Genomic DNA, 12,803 nt, shown 5'->3' on the forward strand with positions numbered 1-12,803 from the left:
TCCGACTTCGTCTCTCCCAGCTTTCTTTTGTGGAGGACGGAGACCATTACCCAGAACGCATTGCGAAAATTTGCATATTGCCTGGCGAGGGGGTCCGCGTTTCTTATCATCCTGTAGAATTGATTTTTTGCAAAGAAACGGGGCTATAAAGTCCAAGGGGCTATTTGTGTTTTGTCCGGCGCGCGATGGGTGAGTCACCATAACCTGTTGGAATCGCTCAGATAGCCTGGTGGACCCTCCGGGAGGCGGAGCAGGTAAAAAGGGCTTCTGCTGTGAGTGGCACATAGAAGGAGGGTGGCTGCGGCTTTCTCTCTCTCTGTGCGGAATCGCTATCAAGAGATTTCGGAAGCATAATTTTTTATTCTGGGGTAGCTGGTAATCGGTTGTTCTGGCTCCCCGTTTTTTGCACGTTTAAAGAAGAATTTGAATCTCTGTCTTTCCACTCCTGTTATTTTAAAGGAGTGCGTATGTACGTCTGCCAATACAGCTTTGTTTTTAAAGCTCTTATTGCACTGGAACTTTGTTCTGCTGCTTCAAACCAATATAGTTACCCACCTGAATCCGTTTATATTAATTTTGACCTTGTAAAACGTTGAGCTTGTCCTAACTGACTTTTCCAAACCTTTTAAATCAAGCTTGGCAGAACACTTTACAAACTTTTCTTTTATTATGTGCAATCTTCTGTCTCTGGACTGGTAACTTCCATGTTAAAGTATCTGAAGTCATGTGCTTGCAGGTTGTTGGCCTTAAGTGCACCACTGGACAAGAGCTTTGTTCATTTTAGGTAGTTACACTGTTTTCTCCAGTGGGAGCCTAAACGTCTGCATGAGATCACACTGTCACATGGCTACCCTGTGGAAATGTATTCAGATTTGATTCTGTCATGTTTGGGCTCCGTCAGGACCAGTTTGGGTTCCTCACTGGCAAACAATTATCCATCTTTATGGTAATTTCTCTGCCACTTCATCACCAGTGTGAATCACATCCATTGGGATTGGTTTCATTTTTGCCTGGATCTGTGCTCTGCAATGTACTGAAACACACCTATAGCCTGCTGTACTGGCCTTTTCCTGAAAGAATGTTTATGTATTTATTTGACTTCATTTATAGGCCACTTCTGTCCCCAGTGGGGACCAGAGTAGCTTACATCAGTCTCCTCTCTTTTTTATCCACTCAACAACCTTGTGAGGTAGGGGTCATTTCGTAGAAAAAGAGCTAGGGGGACTCATTAGCACAACTCATTAGCATATGCCACACCCCCTGACATCACCGGAGGTGTGTCCTCCCCACAGCCGGCGGCGACCTCCAGCGGGCACCAGCAGGGAGCTCCAGGCCCCGCCCTCCCGCACCTCACCCGGGGGGATGGTGTCCCCCCGCGTCCCCCCCCCAAATGACCCCTGAGATGAGAGAGCTCAAGGTCAGCCAGTGAGTGTCCCTAGCACAGTGCAGATTCAAACCTGGGTCTCCCAGATCCTAGTCCAACACTCCCTCTCTGTGTTCTTCTGTATTTACACTTCTGTCTATTTTCCTACATCTGACAAAATGAGCTCTGGCTCGTGAAAGTGTCTGTCTGAACAACAGAACAATCTTCTGAAGCTATAGCATTCTAAATCCACCCATCAAAAGGTGTAAGTCTGATGAGGACTGCACCATAAGTCTTAGTCCAGTGATGGCGAACCTTTTAGAGACCGAGTGCCCAAACTGCGACCCCAAACCCACTTATTTATCGCAAAGTGCCAACACGGCAATTTAACCTGAATACTGAGGTTCTACTTTAGAAAAAACAACTCATACATTAACTTAAGATGATCCAAACAAAGTATGGAAAGCAATCCCAAATGCTGTCATTTACTTAAAATTATTTGGCAGAGAATTCGACACTTTAATGATGGTCTGCGCCTGGCTGGGGCGATGGCATGCGTGCCCACAGAGAGGGCTCTGAGTGCCACCTCTGGCACCCGTGCCATAGGTTCGCCACCACTGTCTAAGTCTTTCTCTTAGCTGCAGTAGACTGATGCAGCAACACTTCTGTGATCTTTGTACTGGGACTTTCCTCCTCTTTGCTTTTGCAGATGCCGTGTTTCTGAATATAAGTTTCAGATTCTGTGAAAGCTCCCCACCCCCCCCCCCGGACCCAGAGGTGAGTTGCGTCCTGTTTGTTTAAATCTTTAAATATTCCCTAATAAAAGTCATTATTTTCAGAAACTTGTGGAAATCAGTCTGCTATCCACTTTGGTATGCGGTATTTACTGAGGTAAAACATGGCTATTCCAATCCCTGATCCCTCCCTGCCTTGGTAATCAACGTGGAAAGATTTATTCATTCCAAAACCTTGTTGTGATTCCCGCGGGCTGCTCAGAATTCTTGCTCTTCCTCCTAGACACGTGGTATCTGTGGGGTTTGTCCTACTGCAGAACAACCCTGGGGGGGGGGGGAAGGCCTGAGAGAAGGGTGGGATTTGAACCCAGCTCTCTTCCCTTGTAGTCTGAAACCCTAGCTCACGGGCTGTTCCTCACATGGAAACAAATGTCAAAGTGGGTGCCTTTTTTGATATGGAGAAATGACAAAGATTCACTGTTGAATCTGAAAGCAAAATGAACCATGAATGCTGAAAAAAGGAATCTTGGCAACAACAGGTAGTGGAGAAAAAAGTTTATAACTTGGTTTGCAAAATGCCTTCAAGTTTTTTAATAAAGGAATGTGGGCATTAGTGGATGCCACTGGATCAGGCTTGGTCCCCCCCCCCCCCCCCACACACACATATTGGAAGCACATTTTTATGTAGAGTGTGTGTGTGATGTTTGTTATTCACAAAAAATCATTAGCAAAGTTAGAAGATAAAAGTTATATTTATGTGTGTGTGTGTGTGATTTCCCTCCCCCCATACCATCTCTGGAGTTACTTCCAGTACAATCCTAAATATTTACTCTGAAGTAATTCTCACTGAGTTCAATGGGACATAGAGTACAATCCTAAGAACATTTTCCTGGGAGTAAGCCCTACTGAATAATGCGGTTCTGTTTCTGAGTAGAGCTGTTTAGGATTGTATTCTGTAGCTCCACTTGGAGGTATTTGTTAAATTAAAGGGTGTGGATGAGAAATCCCAACCAAATCCATCAAGGGTTCAAGACAAAGACTTCTCAGAAGCTGAGCGCAGGTGCCAGGAAACTCTTGACTTATTTCCCTTTGCTGGCGAGAGATACAGCCCTTGGTCGGGGGACCTTCTAGCCACAAGTGGTACTCCTTGGCACAGTCCATCACTTTCTAAGCAGCGTGGGCATGAATCCTCTTTCTGTGTGGTTCACAAGGGCTTGTGATAGACATGTGCAGGGGGGGGGAGAGTCTGTGAGCCAGATGGTGGATCATTGGAGCGAGGTAGGTGGCTGCGCAGCAGGGAACTCATCTTTTGAGCCCCGAGTCCGATTGCCTTGTAGTTCCTTGTGGGTGGTTGTGGCCCCACCCTCCAGCATGCTGGCCACACCTCCTGCGGTGTCTGGCTTCTCAGCAGCCCGCCGAGCAGGGGAGTCGTATTGTGTCTGGGGCTCGGGGTACCCTGGTGAGCCCAAGGACCCTAGCTGGCTTTGGGAGGAAGGAATGACTTTGATGATGCAGATGTTCCTCCGGAGAGCAGCCCCCTCTGGCTCAGTGGGCTGCTCTACAAATGGCGTGGCATATTCCGGCTCTGGGGGCAAATTCTCATGGTGTTTCCCTGGCATGTCATAGTGATTCACCACCAGGGGGAGCGTGTAGCCCTCATCTGGGTCAGGCTTGAATGTGGATGGGACCGTCTGGCTGGTGGGGCTGACTTGGACCACATCTGGCTCAGCATATTCTGCAAAGGGGAAAAAGGAACTCCCTGAGAAAAGACGAAAATCTGCCTGTGAGACACACAGACAAGGTTGTAGAGGTAGCTGTGTTGGTTCTGATAAAACCCCTGATCTATCTTGTACGTTTGTATGCTGCCCTTCCTCCAAGGAATTTAGGATTGTGTGTGTGGTTTTCCCTTCCATCTTTTATCCTCACAGCAACCCTGTGAGGTAGAGCTGGGAGATGGGTGACTGGCCAAAACAAGCTTCATGGCAGGGTGGGGATTTAAACCCAGATTATCATTCAACAATCTAACCACTACAGCATACTGGTGTTCAGGGGTATACTGTCTCTGGTGATGCCAATTGCATTAAACTGCCCAATCTAGCAGCAATTGATAGGCCTGTCTTCCTTGATGAATTCAGAGGCAGTGTTGTATAGTGGTTACAGTAGCAATCTAGGCTCTGAGAGACCCAGGTTTGAATCTCAACTCTTCCATGGAAGCTTGATGGGAGACCTTGTTACTGTTACTCTCTCTCTCTCAGCCTAACCTACCTCACAGTGTTGCTGTGTGGATAAAATGGAGGAGGAGCAAATGATGGTGTAAGCCACTTTGAGTGTTCTTCCATGGGGGAAAACAACAGGTATAAATAAATAACATTTTTTTAAGGTTGTATAAGCTTGTGATGATCACTGCAGTGAACTTTGTTACATTCATGTGATTTCAATCATGTCTCAAACCTGGGAAAGGATGGATGACAAGGTTCTAAATGACCATTCTTGTTGGAACCTGGGTCTTTAGCGCTTCCAGGTGATTAGCATTCCTGAATTAGCATTCCTGAATGGACCCCTTGGCTGTGGCTTACTAACATGGCCCTTTTTCTCAGATTGAGCTTTCTATTATTTTAACGGCTGTACAACTGATAAAAATTTAACAGGTGGTATCCCTGGCAACAAATGGGTACAGAGGGAGTCAGTTTACTGGGGTCAGGGTGGCCTGGCCAAAGGGGTGTGGCCAAAGAGGCCAAGGATGACTCCAGAATCTGTGTACTCAGAAGGGAAAAGAAGGGGGCAGGTTTTTCCACTGCCTTGGGGTGCTCTCCAACCGTGTAGGATGCCAGCCCCCTTCCAGATTCCCTGTCTTAGCATGGTAGAGGATTATGTTCTGAGTACACTTCAAGTTTGTGCTGGGTACCCACCAAGCCAGAACATTATGTTTGCCAGGCCTCAGAAATCCCTATTGGTGTTCTGGCTGGCACTCTATTTGTAGGTGAAGGGAAACTTCAGTTGTACCATTGCCAGAGAAAGTGGGCCTGAAAAGGAGGAGAAACTTGTCTCTCATTCATATATATATAAGCATAGTGTGCCTGGACCTAACTCTCTTACCTCTGTGCTAGAACTTATTTATGCTAATCCTGATCCTGCCAAAACTTTTTAGCCATGACACTGCAAACACCCGTCATATACCGTGGTAGCACTTTGTGTCCATTATACAGACCAGGGTGACGGATCAAGATGGGTAGCTGGTGTTAGACTGCCTGTAGCGGCAGAAAAGAGAACATAAGAACATAAGAGACACCAATGTTGGATCAGGCCAAAGGCCCATCCAGTCCAACACTCTGTGTCACACAGTGGACAGAAATACCAGGTGCCATCAGGAGGTCCACCAGTGGGGCCAGGACATTAGAAGCCCTCCCACTGTTGACCCCCCCCAGCACCAAGAAGACAGAGCATCACTTGCCCCAGAGCCCCTATCTATACCTTGTGGCTAATAGCCACTGATGGACCTCTGCTCCATATGCTTATCTAATTCCCTTTTGAAGCCGTCCATGCTTGTAGCCGCCACCACTTCCTGTGGCAGTGAATTCCATGTGTTACTCACTCTTTGGGTGAAGAAGTACTTCCTTTTATCCGTTCTAACCCGACCACTCAGCAATTTCATTGAGTGCCCACGAGTTCTTGTATTGTGAGAAAGGGAGAAAAGTACCTCTTTCTCTACCTGCTCTATCCCATGCATAATCTTATGAACCTCAATCATGTCTCCCCTCAGTCGTCGTTTCTCCAAGCTAAAGAGCCCTAAGCACTTTAACCTTTCCTCATAGGGAAAGTATTCCAACCCTTTTATCATTTGAGTTACCCTTTTCTGCACTTTTTCCAAAGCTATAATATCCTTTTTAAGGTGTGGTGACCAGAACTGCACACAGTATTCCAAATGAGGTCGCACCATTGATTTATATAGGGGCATTATGATACTGGCTGATCTGTTTTCAATACTCTTCCTAATAATCCCCAGCATAGCATTGGCCTTTTTTATTGCAGTCACACACTGTCTCGACATTTTCAGTGAGTTATCTACTACAACTCCAAGATCTCTCTCTTGATCAGTCTCTGCCAGTTCAGACCCCATCAATGTGTATTTATAGTTAGGATTTTTTGCTCCAATGTGCATCACCTTGCACTTGGCCACATTGAACCCCATTTGCCATGTTGACGCCCACTTGCCCATCCTTGACAGATCCCTTTGGAGTGCCTCACAATCCTCACTGGTTTTCACCACCCTGAACAACTTTGTATCATCTGCAAATTTAGCCACTTCACTGCTTACTCCCAACTCCAAATCATTAATGAACAAGTTAAAAAGCAGTGGACCAAGTACTGATCCCTGCGGTACCCCACTGCTTACCAAGAGTCCAGGAGCACCTCGAAGACTAACAAAATTTGTGGCAGGGTATGAGCTTTTGTGAGTCACTGCTCACTTCTTCAGATGCCAGGCTGCCAGTTAAAATCCTCCTCCCAAGCCCTGCTCTCTGTGCCCTCCTGCCTGGAGAGGTGTGGTGACCAGCTATGCCACTTTTTCAGTGGTGGCACTTCACTTGGGAATGCCTCCCCCTTGAGGCTCAGCTGTCTCAGCGGTTAGGCTGAGATAGACTTGTCCAGTGAGCTGTGTCTCAGTGTCAGGTCTTCCCACTACTACACCACACTATCTCTCTGGACGTACACTCAGCAATTTGACACATTCGAACTGGAATTTTTGCTCGTGAATCAGGACTCGGTTGGGGGTTCTGTGGGACTGCCAACTGGATATTCCCCCAAAGCCCCCCAGCTTCCTGATTCTTGCTCATGGTCTGAATGGCACAACCACCAGCTGCTCCAAGATGCAGGTGCTTGCTAATGGCTCCTGGTCCCTTTTCTTACCCCCATCCCATCTTGCTCAACATCATGGAAAGAATTCAGAAAAGAAAATCAATGGACCAAGTGTTTGTACCCATCTGCATGGAATAAGTGGAGCCAGTTTGCTGCTCTGGGGTGTGTTCTTAGAAGACAGGGCTTCTTCTGGACAATGGACAGCATTGGTCTGAGCTTAATTTATGGGCAAACCAACCCTGTTGCTCAGAATTAGCCTTTTATCTGCTTCATAAGAAGGAACAAACAAGCCATTCAAGAGAGGCCTTTGGAACTGGATCCCTTATCTTCCTCATGCTGTATCTTGGGAGACTGTGGATGTACTCCAGATACTGAGGCTTGTAACTACACAGATAGTCCTGGGTTCTCTATTTCCACTCAGTGCCTTTTGTCACTGTATGAAGTAAGGATTCTCTATTTCCACTGAATAACTTTTGCATTCATTCACATTTGGAAATTGCACAAAATGAATGGAGGGAGGGGCTGCATGATAATGTCTGCTGCATCCACTTCCACCCACATTAATCATTCCTACTGGCACAGTGCTTGTCTGTATGTAAGTTGTATGTACACAAGCTGTCATGATCTGTGCAGGCTTGGGAGAAAGGCCTAGAGGCCTGTGTGGGAGTGGACAGCAGACAGCTTACAACCCCCACAATGCTTAGCAACGGTTGTAGCCAATCAGTGTACAGAGATTGTGTGAGGGAATGGAACTTAAGCTTTGTGGGCCATGAAACTGAGTTCTTTGTTCTTCTGCGGTCTTGTCTCTCACAGACCTAAACTGAGGGGACAGTCTGGTCTGAGGAAAAAGTTCCCTCACTTGGGACAGAGTACAGGCAGGAGGTCTGATATAAGAGGGCTGTGGGGCCTTGAAGTAGTAACCAGTTAAAGTGAACTAGGTAGTCATGTTAGATTCGTTTATTTCGCCTTTAAACACTGTTATATATTTTAAAGCACCTTGTCTTGTTTTCCTTGCCCCAGTCATTTGTTTAATTGTTCTCTGCCTGGTCATCATGCCTATAGTTTCTCGGCTTAAAAAGGGGCATTTTGGATGGGCTTGGGAGGGTACTCTGGGCCTTCTCAAGGGACCCAAAGTCCAGAGTGGTGGCAGCTGAAGGTGGTGACCCCCTGGGGGGTCATGAGACAAGCTCTCTCTGTGTAATTAGGAATCCTGTATTTTATTCAGGGTACCAGATCCCTTTTAGCCTCTCCCATTCCTATGCAGATGTGATACTATCAGCCTTAGACTCAACAGGGACTTGGTGGTGGTGGTTAGTTCACCCCAAAAAAGTAATTGTTCCACATTACACATTTATGTACAGTAGTCAAATTCATCCTGCTTGCTATTCCATCAATATTTGGGACCAGTCTGCATCCGCTCTGATTTCTTTACTCCAGTGATTCCTCAGCTTGGTGCCTATGGTGCCTTTCCTGGTGCTTGTTTGCACGGGGAAGCAAAGAGCTGATCCTGGCTTTCCTCTGCCTCACTGGAGCAGAAGGCACTTCAGAAGAGCTCAGGTGGTGTCTCCTCAGAGGCAAAACTGAGCCAGCTGGGTTGGGAGAAAGAACACAGGAGAGAGCTGCTGGGAAGGTGAGTGGGTGGGTTTGGGGTTTTTTTGCTTTTCCTAAACTACTGGGGAGCATTAACTGAGGGTGCTTTGAGAGAGGACAGAGTTTGAGAATGAGCTGGGTGCTTGGTGGTTCTGCCTGTGTCTGAGTCTTTTGCCTGGTCTGTTTGCTCACTGAGCAAGGTTGGTTTGCCTGGGGCTGATTACAGGCCCCACCCTCTGCTGTTGCTGCTGGGAGCAAGGGCTGTGGACCTCTGATCTGTATGAGCTTCAAACTGAGGTGACCAGAGATGAAGTTCTACATCTATTGGGGAAATTAAAAAAATGATAAGTCTCCAGGTCCTGATGGCATACACCTGAGAGTTCTTAAGCCAGTTTGGTGTCGTGGTTAAGTGCGCGGACTCTAATCTGGGAGAACCGGGTTTGAGTCCCCACTCCTCCACTTGCACCTGGCTGGATGACCTTGGGCAAGCCATAGTTCTGGCACAGCTGTTCTTGAAAAAGAGCAGTTTCTGTCAGAGCTCTCTCAGCCCCACCTACCTCACAGGGTGTCTGTTGTGGGGAGGGGAAGGGAAAGGAGTTTGTAAGCCGCTCTGAGACACCTTTGGGTAGTGAAGGGCGGGGTATAAATCCAATCAGGGCGGGGTATAAATCCAATCTCTTCTTCTTCTCTTCTTCTTCTTAAGGATCTCGGGTCTGAAAGAGTTGATCTACTAACACATATATGTAACCTATCACTAAAGTCATCTGCTGTACCAGAAAGAGAGTATCAAACAAGGCTGTAGCCAGTGGCGGGGCTTTAGGGGCTAAGCCCCCTATTGTATCTTCAGAGCCCCCCACCCTAGTCTCCCCCTTTTATTGTCAAAAACTTTAGTTCTGTTCCACTGCATGGCTGACCAGCTGCTGGCACCATTGATTCCCTCCTCAGCCCCCCCCCCCCCGGTCGATAGAGCGCAGCTGTACTGGAGATGTGTGCAAGAAGTTCCTTTCCCGAGTGATTTTTTTAAAAAACTCAACTCTCCGATGTGCATTTTCAAAAAAAATCGCAGGACACTGCTGACATGGAACTCCTGGTGCATATCTGCCTGGATTCCTCAGACACACTGGCCTCCCATCCCAGATGGGCTGCATGCGCTCCTCTCAGACCCCCTACGGAGGCCACTTATGCATGGGAAATGTCTCCATGGCAAAGATGAATGGGGAGGGCAGTCTGGTTTCTTAGGAGTCACGAAAGAATAGGTGTCAAGGGCATAAGTAATGGGAAGATCCACCCAGGCCCCTCTTTGCCTGCCTCTGGGTTTACTCGACCCTGGGAGGCATTCACCTGATTGTGCTCTGGGGCAGACAACCCATTTGCTTTTACAAACCATCTGCCTTGTGTGTGTGTGCAAACATCCCTTTCCTCACAATCTCCATTCACTTAGGGTTCAGTGTCAGAGGCTGAAAATTCCACGGTAGCAGCAGTGACGTCTCATTGATGGTGCGAGCAAGCCCGGGAATTCTGTCTCGTGTCAGCAGTAGAAGTCACACACAGCCTCTCACTCTCGCTCTTCTCCTCCTTGCCTGCAATGCTCCAGTGAGTGCTTCTCTCCTTCCCCTCCCCTTGCACATGCAGCAGGCAGCAGTAAGCTGCTCTTCCCGGGTGGGTAGAGTGACGGGATGAGCCATATGTGGTGCACGGTAGGGCCCTCCCTGGCAGGCTGCAGAGGAGAGCCTACTAGATTGCGGAGCGTTTCAGGGCATCTCTCCCTTAATTAGGTCACCATCAATCAGATTAATCACTAATCTAATTAATGGTAAACTACTTAAGCAAATGTTTGGGAAGCCATCTGTCAGGTATGGTCTGGCTTGGATTTCCTGACAGAAATGGATGGATGGGCAGACCAATCTAATGCGACTCTTAAAGTGGCCAAATTCTGTGCTGAGGCTTTGTCCATAAGAAAGCAGATCATCCAAACCTTTGAATAACATTTTATGTATAATCAATTACACCTCTAAGGCTATGAATTTTAATCCATATAGATACATTTTATGTTTGTATGCAAATTGTGCTGGTAAACTGCTAATCTTTTGATTGTAATAAATGTTGATGACAACATTTTCTGACTTCTCTTCGTAATAACCCTCCAACCCTGTTTTCCTGTTGGGTATAAATTTCTATGTCAGCTGAACAGATCTTCATGCGTTTGGGGTCTTACTTAGAAACGCTTCTGCCTAAATAAATGTGTTGGCCTTCCAGGTGTCACAAGACTCTTTCTTTTGGCTGCAACAGATGAACTGCTCTTCTGGAATTTGTCTACAACAATATATGCAATAATGAGTCACCGGGTGGCTTTCAGCTACCCTACCACAGTTGTGACCTACCTGGTGACAGAGCTCTGCTGAGGTCTGCTGAGGCCCCTGCCCCAGGGAACAGGGCCATTTCTGAAGTGGACAGTTGCAGGCTGCATCTGGAAGAGACCTGGCTAGTCCCTGATGTTGGGTAGCCTACGGCAGAATTAAAGGTTGGCAGGAGAAATCAATTAAAAGCCTTGAGCAGTTGCACTTTGGGGAAACAACCCCAGTGTTTTTCAGTATTTTTTGCAATATTTGTGGTGAATGAATATGCATGAAGCTGCCTTATACCGAATTGATCCATTAAGGTCAGTACTGTGGTGGCTCTCCAGGGCAGTGGTCCTCAACCTTCCTAATGCTGCGACCCTTTAATGCAGTTCCTCATGTTGTGGTGACCCCCCAGCCAGTGTTCCCGCTAAGCTGAGTCAGTGTGAGCCAGCTCACAGTTTTTTAGCCTCCGGCTCACACATTTTTGTCTTGGCTCAGGAAGGACGGCTCCAGAGCAAACTCATTAATGCAGCAGCCAAATGGCTCGCTCACAACTTTAATGCCGGTCCCTCACAAAGTAGAATTTTTGTCACAAGATTCCACAGTTTAGAGGGAACGCCCCAACCATAAAATTATTTTCGTTGCTATCATAAGACCATCGAAAATTTGTGTTTTCCGATGGTCTTAGGCGACCCCTGTGAAAGGGTCGTTCGACCCCCAAAGGGGTTGCGACCCACAGGTTGAGAACCACTGCTCCAGGGGGTCAGGCAAAGAACTTCCACATCACCTCCTACCCAAGCGTTTGAACTGGAGATGCCAGGGATTCAACCTGAGACCTTTTGCATGCCAAGCAAATACTGTACAGCTCAGCCACAGTCCCTGCCCAATGATTTCAAGTCAGTGTCAATAACAACTTCACTGTGAATGACAACCTCTTCCCCGGGGGGGTAGAAATAAAGGAAGAATGCCTCTGAGTGCCAGAGCTAAAACAAATAGTTAAGGGAAAAAAAGTCTGAAATGTTATAGAGTTTGTTTTTTGTAGACCACTGATACTCACTGAGTGGCTCAGGAGCCAAATATGGCTCTTTGACATGCCACCTGTGGTTCTTCTGGACACTTCTTTCCACTTTGGCGCCTAACCCATGTTCGAGGAAAGTGAGCAAGGCTGGTAGGCCCTGTGTTGGTGATTCCTACCTTGAACCAGCCACCAGCACGGGCTGGAAGACAATTAAGCTGTGAGTCTCCCTGAGTGGCAGGCCTCATGCCAAGGATGAAAGCAAAGATCCTGTCCTCTCCAGCAACTCCCTCCCCCATCTCTGTGGCTTCTGAGCTCTCATCCCAGGAAAAGGGCAAGCTGGCCACAGTGTGGGTGTTGGTGGTTTTACTCACCCTTTTCCATGATCAGCTTGGTGTCCTCTGGGTGTGCTGCTGGCAATCTTACTCTCTCTCTCTCGCCTGATCTGCAGTGCCTCAGGTTGAGGAGAAAGAGCAACCAAGCCTTGTCCTAGCTCATCGTCTACCCAGTGATTCGAAAGCTTCGGAAAGTAGATAAATTGGGGACCACTCGTAAGGGGGTGGGCACACCACTCCCTTTGGGAAGGTGTTAGCTGCCGAGTGTGACTTCTGTGGCGCGGCAAGATCAAAAGATGAAAGATCTGTTTCGGCATCCCTGCAGTGGAGCGAGTCGGCCAGGTGGTGGCAGTGTGGCGGCGCAACATCAAGAAGCCCTGACATCATCAGCCAGCCGACAAGAATACATGCCGTCGGAACATGACTGATCCAGCTCACAGACTAATCCTCCGGCCAGCTACAATGTGTGTGTATTTAAAAATACTGTATGTTGTCTTCCCTATCCCCCACGAGTATTGTTAGTCCAAATGTCATGAGTAACTGTAAATTGCTCTGAGCCCACAGGTGTGTGGG

At 47.5% G+C, this 12,803-nt stretch overlaps 1 protein-coding gene across 1 annotated transcript in view; it reads right to left on the reverse strand.

Moving 5' to 3' along the window:
• Window positions 1–3,362: 3,362 nt before the first annotated feature.
• The window catches only part of LOC107121830 (discoidin, CUB and LCCL domain-containing protein 1-like), a 68,711-nt gene continuing 59,270 nt past the window's right edge, over window positions 3,363–12,803 (reverse strand). The window contains exons 14-15 of the mRNA XM_015424830.1: window positions 10,923–11,045; window positions 3,363–3,832 (exon numbers count right to left, since the gene is read on the reverse strand). Of these exons, the coding sequence (XP_015280316.1) occupies window positions 3,363–3,832; window positions 10,923–11,045 (593 nt within the window). The remainder of the gene's footprint in view (window positions 3,833–10,922; window positions 11,046–12,803) is intronic.

This window comes from Gekko japonicus, unplaced genomic scaffold, assembly GCF_001447785.1.
Source record: "Gekko japonicus isolate JY-2015 unplaced genomic scaffold, Gekko_japonicus_V1.1 scaffold1099, whole genome shotgun sequence".
NCBI lineage: Eukaryota > Metazoa > Chordata > Lepidosauria > Squamata > Gekkonidae > Gekko > Gekko japonicus.